This window comes from Neospora caninum, chromosome IX (genome assembly GCF_000208865.1).
Source record: "Neospora caninum Liverpool complete genome, chromosome IX".
Classification (NCBI taxonomy): Eukaryota; Apicomplexa; class Conoidasida; order Eucoccidiorida; family Sarcocystidae; genus Neospora; species Neospora caninum.
In genome coordinates, this window is record NC_018390.1 from 2,100,523 (window position 1) to 2,124,526 (window position 24,004).

The 24,004-nt window shown below is 52.7% G+C and overlaps 4 protein-coding genes across 4 annotated transcripts; 2 read left to right on the forward strand and 2 right to left on the reverse strand.

Annotated features, from left to right (window-relative positions):
• Positions 1–4,787: 4,787 nt before the first annotated feature.
• NCLIV_040990 (cell division cycle protein, related) lies at positions 4,788–6,727 on the reverse strand (the record flags this gene model as incomplete). The annotated part of the gene is made up of 8 exons (XM_003881008.1): positions 4,788–4,940; positions 5,016–5,118; positions 5,181–5,212; positions 5,268–5,342; positions 5,403–5,509; positions 5,580–5,936; positions 5,995–6,043; positions 6,101–6,727. The coding sequence occupies 8 exons, from the start codon at positions 6,725–6,727 to the stop codon at positions 4,788–4,790; spliced, it is 1,503 nt and encodes a 500-aa protein (XP_003881057.1).
• A 1,127-nt stretch (positions 6,728–7,854) lies between these two features.
• Positions 7,855–13,553, forward strand: NCLIV_041000 (ribosomal RNA small subunit methyltransferase F (RRNA(Cytosine-C)), related; the record flags this gene model as incomplete). The annotated part of the gene is made up of 12 exons (XM_003881009.1): positions 7,855–8,277; positions 8,763–8,913; positions 9,111–9,412; positions 9,966–10,057; positions 10,392–10,582; positions 10,716–10,854; positions 11,114–11,249; positions 11,428–11,552; positions 11,986–12,059; positions 12,355–12,551; positions 12,706–12,801; positions 13,068–13,553. The coding sequence occupies 12 exons, from the start codon at positions 7,855–7,857 to the stop codon at positions 13,551–13,553; spliced, it is 2,412 nt and encodes an 803-aa protein (XP_003881058.1).
• Positions 13,554–15,957: 2,404 nt separating this feature from the next.
• On the forward strand, positions 15,958–18,666 carry NCLIV_041010 (conserved hypothetical protein; the record flags this gene model as incomplete). The annotated part of the gene is made up of 2 exons (XM_003881010.1): positions 15,958–16,765; positions 17,375–18,666. The coding sequence occupies 2 exons, from the start codon at positions 15,958–15,960 to the stop codon at positions 18,664–18,666; spliced, it is 2,100 nt and encodes a 699-aa protein (XP_003881059.1).
• Positions 18,667–19,584: 918 nt separating this feature from the next.
• Positions 19,585–22,731, reverse strand: NCLIV_041020 (conserved hypothetical protein; the record flags this gene model as incomplete). Its single annotated transcript, XM_003881011.1, has 4 exons — positions 19,585–20,489; positions 20,964–21,075; positions 21,680–21,830; positions 22,619–22,731. 4 exons carry the CDS (start codon positions 22,729–22,731, stop codon positions 19,585–19,587), a joined length of 1,281 nt encoding a protein of 426 aa, XP_003881060.1.
• Between the last annotated feature and the right edge of the window lie 1,273 nt (positions 22,732–24,004).

The window sequence follows — 24,004 nt, forward strand, 5'->3', positions numbered from 1 at the left end:
TGTTGCAGCTGCAACTGTCGGGCCCACAGCGAAATCAGGAACGGTGGAAAAGGCGTCAACAACGAATACCACGGTTCCTGAATATCCTCACCTTGGCCGCTCCTCACAACGCCAGCAGCGTCATTCTGTCGATTTACGATACGCTCTGGCGATTTACCGCCTTCTCCATCATCTTCATGCTGCATCTCTCCGGTGACACGGCTAGATCGCAACGCGCCGTTAGGCTCCGGTGACTTGGGCGAACACACTCGCGTGCGTTGATAGTTCGTGATGCCAGTATCGCCCCCACAGTCGTCACAGTCGACGTTGGTTCGACGCGCTGGACGAGATCCCAGACGCTCCTGAAGTGTCCTCACTGGCTGTCTATACCTTTCTCTGGAGTCGACAACAGTAGGGGGCGTGCCGTTCGCGTCAGCGACAATTTCAGACGAATTATTTGAAAGGTCTGCTGCCACATCTGAGCCTTCGCATGTGAGCTTCCCGTTCCGAAGTTCACCTTTCTGACCAATTCGAGACTCCATCGTCTTCGCCCTTGCCGTAATCCACAGGAAATGCGTGTCTCACCGTCACCTCAGGCTCCGTCTGCCATCCCACCAGCCGGAAAAGATCACACTTCAATACAGTGTTCCGCCACTCTGTCCCGCGAACGATAAGACTTCGCAGGTGTCCGAGTAGAGCCGTGCGTAAATCTGTCGGCCGCCACCGTTCCAAAGTTAGGGCCGTTCACTCCACATGCGGAAGGGACAGATGCGAACGGTGTCTGGTGTCCATGGCAGAAAATCTCGGTATGGAAGACGTTCCTGTGTTCCAAGCAGGGGGGTTCGGCAATGACGAACACTGTCTCGGTGCATGCCTGGACATCACCGCGCAACAATACCGGTCGGGTAGTTGCAATAGGCAGATGATATCTGCGTGGGCTGTACCGTCGCTTGCTACTGCTTTCGAACGAGATTCACTTTTATGCCCTGTTTGCTCGCTCGAAATGAACGCGATACGGCCACCTGTGCACCCGCAATGGCCAGCTCGGAGGCGCTTCTGAGACCCTGAATCACTCTCTGCTGCTGCCTCTTCAGTCACCAAAGATAGCGTCCGTGGCGGCCGTGTATCCTATTCTATTGAATCCACCGGAGTTTTTCGCACGTACCAGAACAGCGTTGCCCAGCTTCAACTCACCGTTTTCCGTTGCCAAGGCATGTCCAATTCTCACGCGAGCTCCAACGCCTGACAAAGGAACCCTGCCCCCAGAATGAGGGTCAGTCGATGGAGCTGCAGCGGCATTCGTCGATCTGCAACCCGCGGTATCGAAACCTGTTTTGCGGATCACACCTCCAGTTTTTCAAATGAAAAGGGCTATGCTTTCATACCGTATAGCCGGAAAAGCATGATTTCTTGGGTAATAGGGGCCTTTGATACCCTGGTGTCGGCGCCTACGTTGACTCCCCTGCGTCAGCAACCTCGTGTCTATGACACCATTAATCGGTTCACCTCGAGAGTTATTGGAGTCCTGCAGGGATGTGTCTCTCGAGAGGTTCTCGTCAGAGTGCAACGTAGCGTGGCGAATGAAGGAGCTGAAGGGGAAATAATGGTGGTACAACCGTTTTTTGTCGTAGAGGAAAATTCCATCAACGCGTCTGCTGCAACAAGCAGGTGCGCGCGCCGGCCGAAGAAGCAGGAGGTTCAGGAAGCGGCACGAGGCGCGAAGCAGCCTCCCCTTTTCGTTAGCGCCACGCAGCGAAAAACACGACTAGATTTGAGAAGGCATGGCGCCGGACATTTGACAACTCAAGCAGACGAAGTCTCCTGTGGAGCGGACGAGAACGCACATGGGCCTAGACGGAAGATGTGCAGGCACGTACGAAGGTGCCTTTAAGAAACAGGAAACTCAACATCCGGAAAAGGGTTCATGAAGCACGTCAGCCACGCGAAAACCTGATTGTGTAGTCCCGGTGGCGAGTCTGAGGAGTAAGTCCACTGCAGCTGACGGGAAGGAGTGCACTGCTTGTGCATGACGGGTCGTCCACAAATAGTTGGAGATATGGAGCAGCCCTACCATGGCATGGAGAAGAAACAACTCGCCGTGAACAGGCACAGACAAATTTGTGACTTCCGTAGTAGGGCTCGAACCGTCAGGCCCCCCGGAAACGTCACAACAACCGACGGCGCTAGCGGAAAAGGCAGTTGCAGCACCATATCTATTTTTGGTGGAAAAAGGAACTCTGTGTCTTGAAAGATGAGCAATGTCGGAAAGGGGACACTCTATGTCACGCGCCATTGACACCCCGTACGGGCCAGACGACGATTTTGAGCCTCAAATCTTGCAGTTTGCATGTTGACCAGAGCTGACTTGCATGTACTTGTCTCGCTACGAATCGATGCTACGGTTGAGCGTGCATGCAGCTTCGCATTCACGTCAGCAAAACATGTTTTGGATTGCAACTGGTAAATTCTTCATCACAGTTCACTCCACTCATTCCTCACATGCATTGTTGCGACGTCTCTATTACTACAGGAGTGTTGGTAACGTTTTCTGCGGACGGGTTAAGCGGCGAGTGTTGTACAGTTCTCTGCTCTGACTAGGGGTGGTGTCTGCCAAAAAAATTGGGGGGCTTGGCCGCCACAGAATCAACACTTTAGCGAGTTAGTAGTGGTCGAGTTACTACGACGCGCTTCTTCTGGGGGTAGTATATATTTGCTGTTCGGGGTATCCATGAGAAGGGATGCATGCGGGCTGATTCGGAGGTCACAATATTAGCTACCATGAGTGTGTCAAAAGTACACACACATGCATGCTGTCTCCAAGAAACAGGTGTCGCTGTGTGGCGTTGACTCGCCAGTAGAATTTCCATGCCGAGGCAGAACGGCGTAGGACCGTTCCTGACCATAGCTCCAACGAAAACCCGGGCCGGATACAATCGAAGGGTAGTTAACCGGGTCGTTGCGGTAAGTCTGCTCAAATTCAGGTGAAATAAAAGGGAGATAGAAACGGTTTTTTCTCCTGTCCCCCCTGTAGGGAGTACGGTTTTCTCACTTTTGAAGCGATAATTAAATAGATATGAGCAAACTATGCCAATTATTCAGCCCCCGAGTCTTCCTGTGTAGTTGTAGATACAGGATCTAGTAGAGACTTGCGTTGGAGGGAACTGTTTAATTTCATAATCCTTCATAGCACGTAGCATCCGACGTTCCCATCCTACTGCTACACCGACCGCAAAATACGCTTGAACATACCCTCAAAAATCAATGTGAAGCTGTGTTATGAACAGATTGACTGGTGTGGAGATATCTGGGTGTGAAAGTTTCATCAAAACAAGAACCGCCACCGGATCCAAGTTCTGTTGTGGTAGCGTGGTTCCGAGACCAATGGACACTCTTGTGAATTCCATAAGCGGATGTACATAGTAGATTGGCTTCGCCATCCCCTGCAAAGTTCGAATTGAATACAGATACGGCAGTTTTCTACAGTTTCACCGCTACTGCTAGCACATCGTTTTAATGTCGCATCACTTAAGCAGTACCCTCCGAGAAAGCGATCAGTTGCCCCACACACTTGGAATGCGCATAACTCCAGTGTGTCCGCTTAGTCGCCTTCTCGATCGGTTGCTAGGCAAAGATATGGTTGTCTCATTTTGCGTCCGAGCTTGCCACTGGTTGACTGGGGCTAACCAGGGGTTAGAGCCTCCTTTGAACCACCTCACTTCATTCGACTGGGCCCGCCACCCAACATTCATTATCAGCTGGTTAGCAAAACGGCTACTGATGAACAGCTTGAGGAGTGACCATATGGGAACTGGGGTAACCGGTACACTCTCTTACCACTCCCGTATGATACCAGCGCCATTCCACCGGACAGATAGCATGGAGAAAACAACGAAATTAGGAAGAAATGAAGAATTACTCATGAGGTTTGCATGACGTCAACGAGGCACAAGTTGCTGTATCTTTTGAAATGCCGGAAGCTATAACCAGTTGGTAGAAGTAACCCATACCGTGGTGCACGTGTGCGGCCGCCACGTGTCCAAAATTCAGGCATCCTCGTCTGACTGACGTCTGTACCGATATTGGCATGACCCACTCTCAAAACAGTGAAGTACTTGTCATAGAATAGTGCCGTCAAAATGCTAAATCTACATGCGTATATTCCGTTGTAATGGAAATCTAGCACGCTTAAGGTTATCAGTTGGTCCTACGCTGACACCAGCCGCAGGCCTTCGTGGGTCGAATGATTTTATGCCTTCGTGATGCACTTGAGAGAACTTTACGGAAGAGATTAGCAGCGTCACCTCGGCGAAATACCCGGTGTAAGATTGAACTGAACAGTCCTGCGGCAGCTTTCCTCCAAGACAGGGGCAACGCTGCTAACACGCTACGACGATCTGCTTGACCAGATCAACCCATTCCAAACAGGGAGGATGACTGGCTGTCATTCCTTGATGTGCAACATGAATCTTCCGTGGGAGCAGTGATGCCATTATTACGAATTCAGCAGTTCTCTCCCAGGGGTACACCTCATTTGGTTTTGTGAAGAACGGGCCACGTCTGCCACACGGTGTTGCCTCTGTTAGTCAGGATTCCCGGCTGCCCCCACCATAATAGCTTTTGAGGTTTCGGATGTTTGATATGATATGCAGACACGCAGCGCCTGAATTACAGCTAATACGTTGCTACTGTACGACGGTGTGAATACACACGTCTGGCTGGTGTATAGGTACGGTTTGGCTAGGGTGTGGGCGAACTGTTTTTTCCCCGGTCCTCCGCAAATGTGTTGCAAGGGAGTGAATGCTTCCGTTTCACGGGAACAAGTTGGTTCCACTTGACACATGAGTGCGGGCAGCTTTCTCTGATCTCACTGAACAAGCTAGTTCATGCAGATAATCAAAGACGCTTGGAATCCGTTGCTTCCCCGGCAGTCCAGCTGGTGGCCCATTGTCGTTAAAAGAAATCTGACACCGTCGAGCAATCACCATGGGTTTTGGTCTGATGTTTGTTCAAGATCTGAGAGAGGACGTAAACCTTACTTGGAATGCGAAAGGTCCAAAGGCCAGAAACGGGAGTTTCCGTAATGTGCGGCCAGAGAAATCTGTGCATTGCTTGGCTATCTGGAGCAGCTCCGTTGAGACCCTGAATGGAACTAACAGCTGCGACGAGTGGAAGCCTCGAACTGGTTAAACCTCTGAGCATACCGGAATTCCGTGTTCAAAAGGTTACTCGTTGACTATAAATGATTTTCTTCAGGAGCCTCTCTTCGATGTTTGGGCGCACCCCCTTACCGCCTCATCTAAAGCTCCACAAGCGGACAAAAACGAAGGAATCTGAATGTGGGGCTGAATGAGGTTTCTGCGCATCTGAAGCGGCATTCACATGTGTTCGCTGTTCGGCTCGCGTATTGAACCTGACTGTGTTACCATTTCTTGAACGCATTCTCTAAGAATATCATAGCGGGAACGCTCGCTCGGTGTTGGGATAAACTGCTTCAGGTCAACCCGGTCCATAAAAGCTGGATCTACCGCCTCTGGAATGACCCGAGCCCCCAGAGGGGATTGAGAGGTTCTCCAGAAAGGCAAGGCTATCCGGTTGCGTACCTGGAACGTTAGACGTCGTTAGTACCATTACATTTGAGTATGACTTCAGAACATCAATCTGGGTCAGCAGAGCGTTCACTACCCGCACGGCGTCTGAAGGTTCATTGCCTGCTAGCGCAGCTCGCCTGGCAGTACTGAGTGATTCCACTTCGTCGATGAGAATACACACAAAGCACGATTCATCGTCCAGTAAGTCCTTTATTGTGGTGAACAGCTTTAGGACGAGTTTTCCGGACTCGCTGAACCATCGTGAGAAGAGTGAGTGAGCATTGATTTCAAGAAGTTGGCTGCTGAGGTATCTGTCGCTCATTCTGATAGACAGCTTTTGTGCCAGCGCTCTACACAGCGACGTTTTGCCTACGATAATCGGTGGTAGTTCCGCCAGCATGAAAGATGCATGAATAAACTTGCTCACCTGTGCCAGGAGGGCCATGGAGTAGCAGGAGTCTGTTCCAGTTAATTAGCTGCAACGAATTCCATGGCACTAATTCACTGCACACGGTCGACGGTGATGGATTCACCTTGTCATTCACTTTGTGGTCGGAGAATAACATGGCAGAAGAAGCGTATTGCAGCAGGGTTTTTTTCACGTTGGTGTCGTAATGAAGACTATCCCACAGTCCATGAAAATCCGCATTCGGCAAGGGCCAGTGCTGACACGCAGGAACCGCTTCCTCTTGCCCGTCGTCTTGCATTTCGGTTTCTGGCCTCTCTGAAGAGAGGTAATAGACGACCACTTGGACTGCAGCCTCTATCAATGGGACGATGATTGGTGACTCATCCATGCACGATGATCTGGCTGACACAGATGTCTCGGGCAGAGGGAAAACTCCTCCACGGGTGCCCACAGATTCCACATCTGGAAGAGCATATTCTACATTTATTGCTCTGCATGTTCGGGACAATATGGCGTTTTCGACGAGATTAGGATCGTGGCGTCCCAAGGCAATCGTAAAGCCTGATGAAGCCAGCCAAGCATAGCCCTGTCGGCGAATCTCCTCTGCATCAACAAAACATTCGTCTTTTATGCACAATTCACAACAGAGCTGAGCCCCTCTATTCGCCTCGAAAATGGTGTTGTTCGTCTTCTGCTCAGGCGTTGAACTAGCAGTGCCGCAACTGTCAACAACACAGCAGGACTCATCCATATTGGTGTCAGTGTAGTGTTTCGTTCGCCAACGCTTGAAGTGGCGTCCTCATAAGCGGAATACTTGGAATATGCAACACAAATTCAACCGGATCAGGAAGTGGAGTTGGGTAGTAATGCCTGTACTGACCGCAGGTAACCCGCCGTGTACAGACACCGGACCGGTAAAGGGTTGGTTCATCGTGTGGAGTGTAACATGAGGAATCACAAGACGTTTATAGCTTAGCATATACCGCCGATTCGCGTCTGTACTTTATGCGTGCCGGCTGCTGGACGAGTTAACCCAGTCCGCGAGGAATGCAGGCACCTACACTGATGTCAGCTACCGCTGTTGCGCGGCTCGGCAAGTTCTGCCAAATCCTGCCCGCATGTCTATAACTCGCTTGAAAATTTGGAGAGTCCGCTTCTGGAATTCAGCTACCAACAGCGCTTTCAATTATGTTTTAGGGGAGTCCCAACGGCCGATGTCCCTCAGCGGCTGCCGCGAACTCCAGTGTGCCATATTGCTTGAAATGTGGCCGCGGAATCCAGCAGACGGCAACAAGTGCAGCAGGATGCTATCCCACCAAATTATATAAGCAGTATCTATGCAGAGACCGGGAACAGTAGGCAAGTAGACAATATCACTGGTTAGGCGCCAAACGGAATGCTGGCGCGCTTAGGCTTTCAAACGACATGTCGACCAGGCCGCCGCAGAGTGACGAGCAGCGAACACGGAAAGAGGGATCGGTCATCATCGGCTTGTGGGGAGGCGCCTCAAAGAAAATCCCTTCGCGATATCATGCAAAATATCTTTAAGCAGCGTAATACAATGTCATTTTGTATTTCTTTGATAAGGCTGGTTTTGTGTAGTGACGCCCGCAACAAGATCAAATACTCATCGAAAGGCATGCACCGACGAATTGAGGTTGCCGCTTTCGTTGCATGCTCGCTGGTCGTCAGTGGCCCATTCGATTCAACTGGATTTTGCGCATTCTTGAAAATACACGTGATCGAAATCCTGCCATACGCGTGTCGGCATGTGTGCTCGAGGCTGGTGAGGTGAGCGGTCACCCGGCAGTGTACGAGCGTCAACTTTTCCCCGCCCCCCCCCCCGTCAGATGAACTCTCCCTCATCGTAAGGGCAACATGAAACAGAAAACCGCTTCGCGGCAGCTGGAACAGAAGGGAGGGCTGCTCGATGGAAAACCAGCGAAGCAGGGACGCGAAACGTTGCCGACCAAAACCCTTCAGAACCAGAATGTGGCAGACCTAAAGGCCCACAAGCGGAGGCAAGTGCCCGAGATCGGGAGGACGAGTACCTCGGCCAACGTATCGCGGAAAACGCAGCCAACTGGAAGGCGGAGGGCTGCTGACACCGGCTCGGCGGAAAATGCAGAAAGCAGAGACTCGACACTGGACAACGAAAGCGAAGATGAACTCAATCTAGAGATGAACTCAAGCCATGAAGGCAGTGATCAGGACGAAGGGCCTCAGGACGGAGGCAAATTTCTGCTGAGTGAATCGTCGGAAGATGAAGATGAACCTGAGCTCGATCAGCGATTTTCGGAGGTAAGATTCAGTGATGGGGCCACTGCATGTTCACAGTTGCTCTGCGTGTTTCGTCATGCAAGGTCTGCTGTAACAACCTTCATTTGCAGAACGTGGCCGAAGATGATAGTCAAAATCACTTAAGACGTCCTGTTTTCCATACTCGACAGCTCCACGATGTCTTGTTTCTTGCTCGTACTATAAAAAACCCTTTCACTCCAACCAGATTCTCTGTTCATCCGTTCGCAGTGTCATCGTGAGCTGACAGAGGACAAAGATAAATTCGCTCCGCGTGTGATGCCAGATAAGGAAACTCGACGGGCGTGTTCACCCGCAGTGTGTTCAGGCGGAGTCATCGCGACCGCAATGTCGTTTAAAAGTGCCAGTCGTTTCGACACTGCCGAACGAAGTCTCTAAGTGAACATACAGGAGCGCCTCGTGGTGCACTGTCCACCCAGTGTTGCCCACTTCTGATCCGTAAAAAAATCGCACGCTGTTGTTCTCAGGGATTCGGAAGCGATTCGGAAGAGGAAGAGAACAGTACTTCGTCTGAGGGAGACGAAGATGAAGAGCGCCAGCAGGATCCAGTGTTAAAGAGGAAACGGAAAAGGTTTGCCGCCGGCAGCGAGGACGATGATGACGAAGATGAACCAGAGAGTGAGCCTAACAACCCCGCGAACGATACTCCCAGAGGAGGTGGTCGCTGCCAAGAAGGTTTGTTCCAGCAGTTATGTTGACAACCCATCCGATCGATGCGCTTGTCGAGCTCAGTGAATGTCATGCTTACTGGTGGCATTGTCTTTTTCCCTCGGCACATTTTCCCTCTGTGAATGCGGCTTCCTTCCCCATCGCAGGCCGTGGCGGGAAACCAGGAGCAGGCCTCAGTCTTTCTGGTGGAGTTGTTCTGGACCCGTCTTCAATGGATCTGGCCGCCGTCAAACAGCGCATGGGAGAGACGCTTCACAGTCTCGCGAACTTTGTCCAGTTTCGAGTCTCGCAAGAAAACAAACGGCGAAAAAACCTGGGGAATCAGCGATCTAAGGATACAGATGCCGATGGAGGAGTTGTCACGCGGCGACAGCTGATGGACAAGTTGGCTGCGGACATTGTTACTTACTATCAGTATCGACCGGAGCTCGTGGAATATTTTCTTCAGGTATAGCGAAGCAGGCTACGTCAGAGTGGGCGAGCAGTCTGCGTCAATGGAACTCGAGTACTTGCGTGGTGCTGCGTTTTGGTTTCGCGCTAGAATGTAGCAATCCCCTGTATGCGTAAACCTTTGCTCGGACGGAACGGGGTAACCTCATAGTGTGCTTTTCGGTGAGAATCGTCTGGCGAGTGTAGCGCGGTACAGCCCAACACTTGCGGGGGGGCCAAGGTATGCCCCCTTCATCGCTAGCATCTGTGATTATACCGGGCCATGCAAAAGAGTGGTGGTTTCTCTTGTTGAAACCAGATTTATTCTGCATGTCGGGATGCCAGTGTGCGATAGGTTAAACGTTGTGTCTTTCGTCCTCAAGGTGCATGCCCCTGCAATGGTAAAGCCAAGTGGCGCCACTGTGAAAAGACCGACTGTTTTGTTACCACTCAGCGGGTTTGTGGCACCCGGTTACTCGTTGCAACGCGACGTGAAGTGTCTCAACATGCACGGCCGCTGACGTGGCACTAGACACAATCTTTTCTCGTTTTTTGTCCTTTCACGTTTGCAGCTTTTCAAACCCCAGGAGGCGTATGCTTTCTTCGAAGCGAACGAGGAAAACCGCCCTATGACGCTGCGAACGAATTCGTTAAAGACCAGACGGTAATACTGGGGGTCATAGAAGTTGTTGAATCTCTCCGGGCAGTTAGTAGAATGATCAGTTGCTGGCATTCTATCAACAGACAAACCGATCCACCAGTGGTAGTGTCATCTCAGGATGGAGAGGGCCTCAGTAGTGAAACTCCCGTCTGCGTGGATACTAGTCGCTTAGTAGTCGTGACAGTTCAAGGGAGAAGTAGTGCGCGGGGGTCCATATGAGAGCCCGCCAATACATATTTTTTAAACACAGATCCCCTTGAGAACTCTTCCTTCTCTTCGGAACTCCTGTACACAAATTAACGTATCATATGCTTTCTTCTTGCGTACACATTGTCAGTCGCGACCTGGCAGCTGCGCTGATTGCGCGTGGGTGCAATGTTGATCCCCTTGGCGACTGGACGAAAGTTGGACTTAAAGTATACGAGTCCTCAGTCCCTGTTGGCGCTACTCCCGAGTACTTGGCCGGGCATTACATGCTGCAATCGGCTGCCTCCCTAATTCCCGTGATGGCTCTTGCTCCTCAACCAGGTGAGTTGTAACGGTTGTGATCGTCCAGGCCTGGCTGGGTAGCGGTGTAAGAAGTGGGAATTGGATGAATCACTTTTCATCGTGCAGCTGTTCACAGACTGGTGCCGTATCTGTGTGCATGTTTTGTTGGCAGGTGAAAAGGTCGTGGACATGGCAGCCGCTCCAGGTGGCAAGACTACGTACATTGCGCAGCTGCTCAAGAACGAAGGTATCCTCTTTGCAAATGACGCAAAAAAAGAGCGATGCACGTCCCTCATGGCCAATCTGCATAGGTACGGACAGGCAAGGATATAACAAATAAATATGCCAGTGGCGTGGAAACGCGGGAGCTCGCCGGGGATCACCGTATATTCCATGATGGCGTCCAAAGCCGACAGCAGTTCCATGCTTCCGGTCGGCCTCTTCTTCGCCTCTTCACCGTGTGCGGCGGATCTGATCGCCTGATATCTGAACGTTCGGTGCTTGCGTCGTGAACCTCTCCGGGAGGCAAACTGTCGTGTTGGTGCGTTTGTGGTAACATTTCACTTGCAGGCTTGGTGTGACCAACTGCATCGTCAGTTGTGTGGATGGCCGCACTCTGCCGACCATTTTGCCTCCTATGGACCGTGCCCTATTGGATGCACCGTGCACGGGAAGTGGCATCATCGCGAGAGATCCCTCTATCAAGGTAAGGATGGGTGATATTCTTGGCGGTAAAAAGAAACGCGGTGGAGGACGTCCGGCCAGCGAGTTCTGTGCTGATCGGAAGGCGCGACGGGTCAACGGCGCCGCAGGACGTGTGTCCTTGAAGTGTGCCAGAGGCAATCTTTTCTGCTTGCGACTGTCCCGCGTGTGTCTATCTGAAGGTGAAGAGAAAACCGGAAGACTTCGCGGAACATTCCAAACTGCAGAAGCAGCTTCTGTGTGCGGCCGTAGACGCCGTCAATGCGGACTCCCCAACGGGAGGCTACATTGTGTACTCCACGTGCAGGTGAGCGTCCACACGAAATAACCTGATCGGTGCAGTCTTCGCGGCCCCAAAACTCACCCATCACCCGTGCTAGAGAACAAAATTGTTCGGCTGGCAAGCCTGTGTCGTGAGATTCATGAAAATGTGAACTAATCGTTCACAGGCAGGAAACCTGGCGCACGCGAAGCACTCGACTGTCGATCGCTTGGAGAGTCAGGGACCGGGGGGGCGGGGGCGGGAGCGGGGGGGAGAGGGGGCAGCCACTGGGCGACAGTGGTCGACGTTTATGTGCAGGAACCATTGTCTGATGAAGACAGTTGCTTCCCAGTTCCGCGGATCGCATTGTGGAGTGGTCCTGTAGGTGCCAGGCACGTAGTGCAAGCGGCGAGGGGCTTCTGAAGTTTTTGAGGTCAAGAGGAGCATTGGCAGTGTGCATGTGTGCCTTTGTCCTCAGTATTTCAGTTGAAGAAAACGAACAAGTTGTGGACTACATTTTGACGGCAAGAAAGGTGAAACTCGTTCCTCTCGGTACGTCTCGCTGGTACCGCATCCGACCACCATTTTAGACATATTCCAGGTCGTCTTCCAGGTGACCTTGTCCTTACCGCTCTTGTCGCCGACTCGCTCTGGCTCGAGGAAAGCCGTTAGCGTCTGCACATGTTTCCACCCAGTATTTGTTTGGTTGAGCGAATCGCCACGTGCCGTTCGATATGTCTCTCCGTGGTTTCTGCCTAGCACCCGGGGGCACACATTCGAGCCCATTGGTTTCAATCGCGAGACTCACCACCAAGTGCTGCGGTGATCTTTTCTGTGGTTGTACCAGGCGTCGATATCGGCGTGCCTGGACTCTCCGGATTCCGCGGCCGGCAATTCCACCACTCGATCCCGTTGTACACCCGGCGCTTCTACCCGCACGTGAACAATTTTGACGGCTTTTTCGTGGCAAAGTTTAAGAAGCTGTCGAACAAGAAGCCAGAGCGTGTGCAAAAGGATCGACGCAAGCACAACCCTTTCGTCAAAGTGAGCAGTGCGTCAGCTCCACCGAGCGTATCGGTGACACGGGTTAAAGTAACGCGGTAGCGGCAGGAAAGATAGAGTGCTTCGATGGGGAGACTGGCCCAATATGCCACCTTAGAGGATTCGGTCCTGATCCTTTTAACTGGCTGCTTCTCAGGTGTGGGATAAAGAGCACTGGACTCCAGAATGCATGGATCAGCTGATGACTTTCCCGGAGGATGATAAGACAGAAATGAACAAGCCGAACACGAAGGTAGGTTTGTTTCTTGACGCCAGCATGGAGACCCTCCTCGTATAGCGTCTTTCCGTACTCCCTTTAAACTCAGTTTGCAAGTGCCTCTAGGGAGGCCTGCCTCTTCTGCGCAGATTGCTAGCTTCATTACCAACTGTCCACGCGGTGCCCGCGACCGTGTGTAGGCGTGTCAGCATGGAGGTGTGGTGCTATTTTGACATCGTCGTTAAAACGTTTTTGCGTGATGAAGTGATCACTGTTCGTATCTTCCCGTTGCGTATTCGCAGGCGACTAACCGCAACGGCTCAGCGCCGCCGCCCAAGAGGGAACGAGGACATAAATCAGGGCAGGACAAGGCAATTCCGAATTCGGAGTCGAAAAAGAAATCTTCTGCTCGGAACACTGCCGTCGGAGGAAAACCCAAGGCGCCGAACCCTCCAGGCGTCGCCTCTAGGAGTGAGAGTAGTGCGAGCTCAGCGGCAGCCGAAACAGCAGCAGGTCCGGCCAAGGCGAAGCGGGCGCAGCAGACCGCAAACGTCAAGGGGGAGAGAAGCCAGTCAACATCCAATGATTCGTCCAACGATATTCCTAGTCGTGCGGCCACAGAGGATATCGGTGGAGGGACGGGATCCGCGGAAAGGTTAGTTAGCAAAGGTCAAAATCACTCCGGAAGAAAAGTCGGTGCGACTAAACAAAGTACTTCCCTGAAGGCACAAGCCAGAGGAGGGATTTCTAAGAAGCGTGCGAAGGTTGAGGGTGTGGGGACGCAGTAAGGCTTGCGTCGTATTTTTCTCTTTAGTGCGCTGCCTTTGCCATGATTTTACTGTTCTCTGGTTCACCGAAGCAAGTTGACTAAAGCCCGCTCTTTGCCAGTCTGTTGACTCGTGCTTGCCTCTAACACCGCAACGAAGAGAAACCCTCTATCGGTACGTGTTAACGTGGAATGCGGAGCAGGCTCTTTCGAAGGACCGAGCAGGCAACGCGTGTGGTTCCCGATCCCTTTTATCACAGGAAAGGGGAATGTTCAGCGATCCTGCCGACAAGACAGAAGCCGTTGCACCGAGGGTTCTTGTGAAGGACGACCCTTAAGTGCTTGAAATTTTACTCTTCACAGCATTGGAGCGGGATGCAACTTCGTACGGGTCAGTTTTGGCACATTGCGAACATTTTGCAGACATATTTTGAGGCACAAGGAAACACGTATTTCTCGGAGCGCTGCTGGTGTCGTTTGGGGCACGTTTAGTGCTTGGAGAGAGCACAATGCCGGCTGGGTAGATACGTCTTGCGTATGGTAGAGAGCTAGTGGATGCAAGAGCAGAAGCGGAGTTGAAACTCACACTGATATCCTGACAAAGATCTGATTCTGCCAACAGCATTTGTCGGAATTTGCGGGGGACACTTGGCAACCACTGAAGAAATAAAGAGAGGATGCCGCCTGCACGACACGAGAAACTGGAAGGAGACAAGCTTGGGAAATGTCAACCTCTGTGGCATTCTGCTGTTTGTTTTGATTAAAGAGATATCTAAATGAACACACTGGCTAGCAGTGAACCCGCTGCGAGTGTGCGTGCCTTGCACTCTCCTGTAGCAAAGGTGCAGTTGCCAGGGCGTATTTCCGTTCTTCGCGCTGCTGTTGGAGCAGGGGCACAGTCAAAAAGTGTGTGATGTCTCGGACTCAAACACCCTGTCGGGCGTTTCGGTCTGGATGATTGAAGCCTTGCCTGCCCTCCCCCGCGCGCCGACAACATGCAGGCACCTTGGACAAGACTCCGATGTGCACTGTACAGTTTTTGGGGACCGGAGCTTTTTTGGCCCCCGGTCGTAAGTAAGCTGTCATTGTGATGTCACTCCACGTTCCTATAAGTTGGGGGAAGGGAAAAGGACGGTGCAGGCCGTGCCGCCGAAACCTGCTTGAGCGCCCCCCTTAGCCATCCGGCGAAGAAAGAGTGCGGTTCCGTACCGAGTCACTGGAGGGAACCGCAGGGCACCTCCCGCTCGTTGGCACTGGCGACACTGCCTCTGAGACCAGTGCCGTAGAGTGAAGTTTGTTGGCCGTAACTCGTCAGCAACAGAGAGAGTTCTCTCCCGCTTGAAAATGGTCTTCCTCCATGTCTGAAGACGGTTTTTGTTACTTTCGCAAGCCACGAAGTTCCACTTTCTTGAGTTGCATTCGGCGTGTTTCGGCGGCCGTTATCGAATCCACACACACTGTCGCATGTACTGGGAGGCCGTGCCGCGAGCTCTGTATGGACACCGGGGATCTGCCTTGGTGCCGCGGTGCTGTGGGCTCCTTGTGGAACATCTGTGTTGGACTCTATTTTGAAGAACTTTCTTGGGTGGCGTTACGGCAGAAACGAATGGGCCCTGTTGGCTGAGAGAAGCATCGCTCTTTGGGCTGGACACCGCTCGTTCCCACCCCCCCCCCCCCGGAAAGGCGAAAGTCTCGCAGGTTAACGGCGGCATTGCTCCGTGTTCCCCGTGTCTTCTTTGGCAAAACGCGGATGTCAGCAAAGCAGGTTTGTTTTTTGTCTCTCCTTGCGTTCATACCTAGGAGTGTTGCCAGTGACGTGAACGAATTTTGAACTGTCGAATTCACCCTAGTGTGCGGGTTTGTTCACCCACGTTTGGCCAAAGTTCCTGCAGCTGTTTAACAAAAAAATTCTCGCCAAGAATCTTCTGCCTCGCACGTGCTGTCAGCGACCTTCCACGCCAGTGCATAGGCCTCTCGACGTCGCCATCCACTTTTTGACTGCGCGTGGAAACTGTCTATTTCGAGTGATCCAGAGTGATTTTTCTTCTTACCGTGCTTTTCGCTCGTCAAAGGCGCGGCACGTGTGCCTCGTGTCTCTTGTCTCCGGCCATGAGAGATATTTGAACCGGCTCTGATCCAAGGGAGGCGCATTCTGCAACACTCCACTGTGTACAGGAAGTGGACGTGCTGCTTGTTCCCCCCCGTCGGCCGGGTCTCGTTGTTACTGTTCCGTTGCCCCCAGCGCCCCCGAGCAGCATTACGTTTTGTGAAATGTGGAAACATTTCGGTTCAGCATGCCGTCGATAGTTAGAGTCGTCTTTGAGCGGCCAAAATCTCTCTTCTGTCCTTCCTCTTTGCCCGCTTTCGGATGACCAACGCTCAGTTCGCCTCCCGAGCCCAGGCTATATCTCAGCGCAGTTGCAAACATGGCTGGTCTGGACGCGCTGTTCCTCGAGGATGTCGACCTGGATGGGCCTCTGAGGGCCTCTGCGGCGGGCAGCTCCACGCCTCGCAGCCGAGGCGACTCGGCAGTCGCAAACCAGCAGGATGCACACCCTCCTGCGTTTAACAAGGTTGCCTTCCTGCACTGTTTGACGCCCCCCAGCTTGCGCAGCAGTTCCTGGAGTGAGGGGGTCGAGGGGCAAGATGACAGTTCATTGTGCTCCAAAGTGCTGCGGAAGGCCTCTAGTAATCTCTCTCTGTATCGAACTAGCGATGGCAAGGAAAGCGCGCTGGGCTCCAGCCAGTCTCCTGGCCCCAGGGGCCCGGCTTCTGGAGAACCGCCGTGTCATGGCGTGGAAACGTCATGCCCATTCACTGCACGAGACCACTTCGCTGGGTTTCTCACGTTCCTCATTTGTGGAGTTTGCTCGCTGTCTTGCTGGCAATTTCTCCTCTCCATGACGCCGTACATTGAAATGACTTTCTTCGATTCGACACCGATTGGAAACTCGCTCCTGGGTGTCTACCAGATCGGCTGCATTTGTGTACAGTTAGTCCTCATGTTCATCGTGGACAGCATGCAGCCGTGGATTGTTATTGCGGCAGCCATAGTCGACGCTGGCCTCGCGGTCCTCTTTCCCCTCGTTGTCACTGTGGCTCCAAACAGTTCCAAAGCTGCTCTCATGCACGTTGTGTCGCTGCTCTTTGGAGTCAGTGCCGGGGTCATCTGCGGGGGCAGCATCCCCGTCGCCAGCGCCATGCCGTACAACTTCATTGGGTCTTTCTCAATGGGTAAGAAAAGGCTAACATGTCAAAAGAGAATTCAGTCTGGTCAGGAAGGGCATTATGCCATATCCGCGGGCCTTCCGTAACGCGTCGCTGGGTCAAAAAAAACCAGTCCAGGACCACGTACGGCTATGCAGTGCATCAGCCGGACAAGGAAGTGTCAGCCGCCTGGTAGTCGCAGCGAAACCAAGGTGATGTGCCTCTTGCGTGAAATCCCTTTTCCGAAGGCAAGGGACTTTTTTTTAGTGAGTTGAAGAAGTAGTGACAGGTCCGTCTTCCAGCTTTCTCGCAGGTGGCGGCGGCGATGTGCTCATAGTCGAATTCGACGCTCAGAAACCGGATGAGATTTCTTCGCGTATGCGGGGATGCTGGGACGGGAAAGGCTCATGCGTTGCGTCGGCACTGTCGCTGTGTCTCCGTCTCTGCGGGGAAAGGAGACGATCCGTAGTGGCAGTCTCCTCCCAGGGGTATTTAATAGCCCTTGAGCAGGGATCTCGGGGCGAGAAAAGGCGTAATTCTGTACCGGGATTCCATGAAGGAACTCGCGAACGACACCCGCCGCGAGCACCAGTGAAAATCCAAAGGCCCTTGCGGTCTTCTGTCTTGTGTCTGCAGGCCAAGGTGTCGCGGGGATTCTCAGCTTCGGTGTGAATCTCATCTTCTCCACGTACCTCTTCGACCTCGGGACCACGGCGGGCGTGTCCTCGATGCTCTGGCTGGTGTTTGGCATCTCAGCAGTTATCTCCTGCATTTCCGCGGGGCTCCTGTTCTTCGCAGTACGACAGCCGTGGGCTGCTCGGCAGCTCGCTCGGTACTGGGAGGCGAAACGCGGCCGCAGGCAAGGCAGTCGGTGGGCCGAGATCCAGCGTCGATGGAGATGTCCAGCAGTCGAGAGAGAGCTCCCCGTCATTCGAAACGAGGCATTCGTGCACGATCAAGGAGACCAGAAGGGGCCAACTGACCCGGAGAAGAAACGGAACTCGCCACGCCAAAGCGAGAAGAAATCGACGACGCTGGACTGTGATGTGGATCTGTCTGGGCACGCGACGCAGAGAAGGGAAGGTGCATGTAGCGTCGCTGTTTCTTTCCCTGCATCTGAGGTCGAGTTCGCATCCACAGCCTCCAAAGCACAGAGAGAGGAATCGGAAGTGGCAGAGGAAAAGTGTCCCGGGACGCCGTCTTTTGTGGTCGGGAAAGGGAAGCATGTCGGCTGTTCGAGGGTTGCCGGCAGCAACGCGCAGTCGGAAGAATCAAGACGCGGGTCCGCACCTGCACAGGCCTTTTCTCCAGGGATCGACAACGAATTGTCCGTCGGAAGCCGCGAAGGCACAGAGTGCGAAGTCACTCTCGATGCGATGAACGATGAGCGCAACTGGCCATCGCGAGGATGGCGGTTTTTCTTGCGAGACTCTGGCGTTTTCCTCTTTTGCGTCTTCTTCAACTTCTTCGTCACTCTCAACCTCTTCCCGCGAGTCGGACCCATCATGTGGCACTATCCTGGTTTCGCTAAGAACGGCCCGCAGTACATTATCCTCTTCGGCCTCTTCTCTATCGGGGATCTCTGCGGGAAGTCCATTCCAGATCTCGCTGCGCTTTTCCCACGCTGGGGTCGGTGGTTTACGATCTCGGAGAAAATGCTTCTTCCCGTTGTGTTGAGTCGGACGCTTTTTGCAGTTTTCTTCCTCTTGGGTGCGTATCTCGTGAACGCGTTTTTCAATGCTTTCGCTCTCTACGTCATTCTCATCTTACTCCTCTCTGTGACTAGCGGCTGGTGTGCGACAGCGTCGATGATGTACGCATGTGCCTCCGTTAAGCGGTTCGAGGAAAAGGAGATTGTCGGACCGATGTCGGTCCTGATGCTTCTCGTAGGGATCATGACCGGGGTCTACTCCGCCCTAGCGTACTAGAGAGGAAATGAAGAACCCTTTACCGGTGGCGGGTTCCAACCTGTGAATTTTCATACCCAGACCTGCGTTCTTGGACGCACAATCGTCCCGACTTCATGTGCCGTTGCACAGCTTCAAGCCTGTTTACCCATACGCGTGCGTCGGCATGCACGTACACGGGGAATGACGTGGGCAAGTACTGTCGTGAACAGTCCAAGGTGCTGCCACGGGATCTGTCTCTATGTTTGTGAGGCTTTTTTACAACGCAACGTCCGCCGTGTTCTTCCCGTTTCTCTGCGTCGGGTAGTCTCTACAGATTTTGTGGGTTGCCTGTTCTGCGCGAGCAGTTCCCCAGTTTTCCCCGCCTGATCTATGGCCCACAGAAGAAGCGTCCACGCGTCTGGCAGTTTGTTGAAAGACATGGGGCGAAACAGACACTAAGGAAGATTGGAAAGACTGTATCTTGTTTCCTGTTTTCTGTCGATACACCAATGGCGTTTGTCGCCAAGACAGGAGATTTTCTGTCTGCTGACGGGCAGCCGTCCACCCGCAACAGTTGAACGGTCACGGTCCACGCTCTCGAGACGTTCTGTAGAACACAACCCTTCTTGGCACGCCTGGGCTGTTCTCCACGGCTTACACTTGGAGACAAAACGAAATCCGCGCAACTGAGGCGTTTTCCCCGTGCAAACGGCGTGGAAACCGTAGAACTCCCTGTGAAAATCTGCTGCGGAGTTGCAGCAGGCAACGTACTCAGACACGGCAGGTAGCAACACCGAGAAAATAAGCGTGTAAGTCGCATCACACACACACACACACATGACAGCACCCCTGGAGGCGTGTTTGGACGAAGACGCATCTCCGCAACGGAGTGTAACGCCTCGGAGAGGGTAGACTGAGGGGCGCCGAGGCAGCTCGCGCTCGGCAGCCTCGCCTCTCTCAGTTCTTTTTTGAGTTCCGCTTCTTCTTTGGGGACGACCTGGGTCCAAGAATATCAGCAAACTGCTTCCTGGCCTCTTCCTTGTTAAGGCGAAGTCCCACCACGCGTGGACCTCCGTCGGGGGGAGGAGGTTTCCGCTGCGTTATTTTCATCTCAATGGGTGGCGCTGTGGGGTCAAAGAAATTCTTCAAAATCTCCGGATCAGGCTTTTCGCCCTCTTGTGTGTCATCATCGGTGCGTTTCTCTGTTTCCTCTCTCACCTCGTCCTCAGGGCGGTCCTCTGATTCGCCTGATTTGGCGCCTGCCTCTGAAGCTGCAGACTGTTTGCCGTTGCTGTGTCGCTTGGCAGAATTTTTCGGTTCATACCGAGAAACGTTTTCTTCCCCGTAAACCGACTTCATGAGGTCATTCCACTTCTCGACAGCGTGCTTGCCTTTTCCCTTTGCAATTTTCTTCGTGGTATAACCGACCCACTCTTGACACAACTTGCCGTCCTCTCCGTCGTCGCCCCATTTATCCAGATACGTTTGCAGAAGGTATAGCAGATCTTCTGCCTCGTCAACCAATTGCCAAGGATCATCCATCTCTTCATCCGACGCGCAGTCATCGTCGGAGACACCCGGCTCACTAGAGACAGAACCGCGTCGTTCCTGTTGCGTCCCAGACCGTTCATTATCGGACGCGGCTTCAGCTCTGGGGGACGGAGGCGAGTTCTGCGCAGCGGTGCCGGGAGCGCTCCCTTCAGCTTCTTTTTCTGCTTTTGCTTCTTTCGGCCGCTTCGGATCTCCTTTCCTTCTCACTCGCTGATGCACTGCGGTGGTGCCCGCATTTCCGAAGAACCCCTGAAGAGACGCGTCACGATCTTTCTTTGTCTGACATCCCAACGACTGCAGGAGCTTGTATTCTGCGCGCAGGAGAGCACCCCAGGCGGTCAACGACACCGTCAGCAAAAAAACATGTCCAGCACGCAACATGAAAACGGCGCCCTTCTATTCCTGCCTAGTACGGCATCGTTCTGGGGTGTTCTGCGGGAATCACGATGATCCTACTTATACAGGATGTGGCTCGGATGGCCAGTAGACCAGACCCGAACTCTGCACCAGAGACAGCCAACCGCAGCGGGGCACAGCGCCTTCCAACACCGAAGATTCCACAGCTTTCGACTGTTCAACTCACTGATCAGGAACGCGCGGAGTGTATACGCCTCCCGATCAGGCGGTTACTCACAGCGAACAAGAGAAAACGTGGGCCGTGATGGCTAACCCGTGCACTCTCAAAAGTGGGCATGGAAAATGTTGGCGTTCAAAGAGTGTCCGTTCACGCACCAGCAAACTAACAAAGTGATATTTGGATATAGGGGAAAATGTTTTCTTCTTACGCGGGGTGTTCGGCTCGCAGTAGTCCAAGGCTGTGCAACCTCCCGGATCGAGCTCATTTATTGTTCTCAAGTCGTATCTCTCTAGAAGTTTTTCCAAAACACTGCAAGGCATCTGTATTCAACAGGATAGGGCAGGCAACACAAGTACAGAATGGTGACTTCAGTTCTGCGATTGTCTGTGCTGAATTGTACGGAAATGTCCAAACACGAGACGGGAACAGCCGTAGGCACTGCCGTAACCGCCTTTCAACGCAGCATCCTCTGAAACACGCCACTCTCATTGCGCGAGAAAAACCAGGATGCCGCGAGTGAGACACCACAAATCCACACACTTTCAAAGGCCCTGCGAGACAAAAAGTCTGGTAAAAGGCAGAATTACGCAAACAGCTCTAGGCCGCCGAGAAACCAAACCCGACCTTCGAACCACGAGGGGAACACTACACAGGCAGCACAGAGGGACAAAAAGCAAGACGATACTCCACAGCTCCCGCTCAGGCTGCAGCGGAAGCTACGAAGAGAGCTCAATGAAGCCTTGCTCTGTCGAAGACCTGCCAGGGCCCGTGGGATTCCTGGAACCAGTGACTTCCCACTCCGCATCATTTAAAAAGATGCAAAGTGACGAGTTCTTGCAAAAACAAACGCCGACAGGAACGTGGCTGAGCGCGGGCACACCGGAACCAGCGGATCCTTCCTTTACTCAAGTGTACGAGGCCTACCCGAGCGATGACCGCGACCATTAACGTCGTTTTGCTGTCGCTTGATTTCACAGCAACGTCAACAGCAGGATGACCGACAAGGTACTTTACAACTTTCAACTTGTCCAGCATCATCGCCGCTTGAAGCATCGTGTATTTCGTCCCGGTTCCGCTGCGGCAAAACCCCGAGAGACATCGGCGTTTCGTCATGGTGTTTTGGCAGCATGATGGCGCGGTTCGGAGGACAGCGAACTCATTACGACTCAGCGTGCTGCATAGCCACAGATGTACTCCCACCTGTTACAGTGGGTGATCCGTACATCGTGTTTGGGCAACAGACCTGCGCGCGCCCCATTTCGTTGCGAGCAGATGCTGATGAAAGGGGATATGCATTTGTTACGAAACTCTGACTTTCATACACCACACAATGTCGCGAGCATACGCCTCAGCATCCGGCACCAACTCCCCCAACCTTGCCTTAGCACATGCTCGATCATTAACCGGAAGCGAAAACGGTCGCACAGTACCCTGAAGGTGCGGCAACGCTTTTGGGATCTTGAACAAGATGGTTCGGTTTGCTCAGCGGTCACAGTTGAACTACCGTTGCAAAACAGAGCTGGTGATCTGGGTACAGGTCAGAGTCAACGCGAAGCATATCACCCCTGCCTTGCGACTAGGGACCAAGCCAGAGTATGATGTGCATGAACACTACAGCGTCATGAGCATGTTCAAATGGAGATTGCGTGGAATTTCACGCAGTCGTCAGGCAAGTCACTTCAGTCTTTTCTCCAAGCTTCGGCTTTGTGTCTATGTAAAAGAAAACCTATCTTACGTACTGTTTCTCGAAGCACTGACCATCTGTGCGATGAGTGCCAAACTGTGACTTCCATGGTTACGTAAGATTTCTGTCCTTTTTGTGCGTACAACGTCTCTTGACAAGAACGGGTGAACTCCCCTTACCTTGCTGTGACGGGAACAAAATTTTTGTTCCAGTATGGCTTCTCAGATTTAATTTTGTCCATATTCTGCGCCACGATGGACAAGTACATCCGCTTGCTGTCGGGGCCCGCCATGATGAGTCTCCGGAACGCCTCCCCGGAGGAAACGTCTCCAATGGGAACTGGGAAACCGACCCGTTTCTCCAGAAGGAAGATCACCAGCTACACCAGCTACGAAGACGTGACGTCACTAATGTCCTTGGCAACACCGTTGTCTCAGAATTCCCTGCATCCCACCCGCCCTCCGCACTTGACTACGGAAACCGAAAAATATCTAGTCACACACATAGGAAAATATGAGTATCTTCGCTTTGGCTGTAGACGTGGCAGTCAAAATGGCGACATCCTCCGGTCACTGGAGGGAGAGTCTCGCCGTAGTCCTCGGTCGGTTCTCTTGCAGTTCTTCGTGCGCCCCAGTCAACCTGCTATTCGGGACGGGTGAGGTTCGAACGCTCGAGAAGCATCGTGGATGTGGACCCGAGCACGTGAATCACACAAAAAGGTTCTCCTCCAGTGGAGCGGAACAGACTCAGCGGTGAAGGAAGCCGGCATTCGCGTGGCATCTGAACAGTCCGACCGTCTTCCGACAGCTTTAGTTCAACGTGCCGGCGAAGGAATGGAAACTGTCCAGCGACAGGCCAGATAGACAAAGCTGAAGAGAAGTCCCAAAAATGACAAGATTGACGTAAACAAGCGAGGTTGATCCAATGGTAGCGATAGCAAACCGACAGCTATACACCAAAAACATACGTCTCTTCAATAGAAGTAAAACTACATTGCCCGGTCGACTACGCAAAACTCGGCGTGAACGGGGCAGTACCACTCGAAAAAAACGCTACAGTTGCACTAAAAAATGGTGTGGAGTGACATGCGAAACATCTGTTCAGTCTCTCACGGTTGGCAACGAAAATTATAGAGATTTAACGCGGACAAAGACCTCCAGGCTTCGGGGTGAAACCACAACGCGTGCCGTCACAAAAAGGTTCTCAACCGTGTCAACGAAAAAAAATCTGGCGAGGAAGGGCGTTTGTTTTTAATGTCTCAAATGAATTTGGTCGGAGGAAGGTGTTTCCTCGGGCATGCTTGTCAAAATTCGCGAAAAGACACGACGGATTCACAGTAGACGCAGTCGATGCCGATGGAAGCCTTAGCCGGAACGAGACACGGTTTCTGCCAAAGACGTGTCGTCCTGGTCCATTGTGTTTGACGCTCCCTTCTATGTCATGATCTACGTCATGACGAGTAAGAAAGGGATCCTGGGACGTTTGTTAATTAGGTTGCGAGACGGTAGATGTGTTTCGCGTTGCGTAAACCCACCGATGTACAGCTAGTCGAAATTCAGCATGCC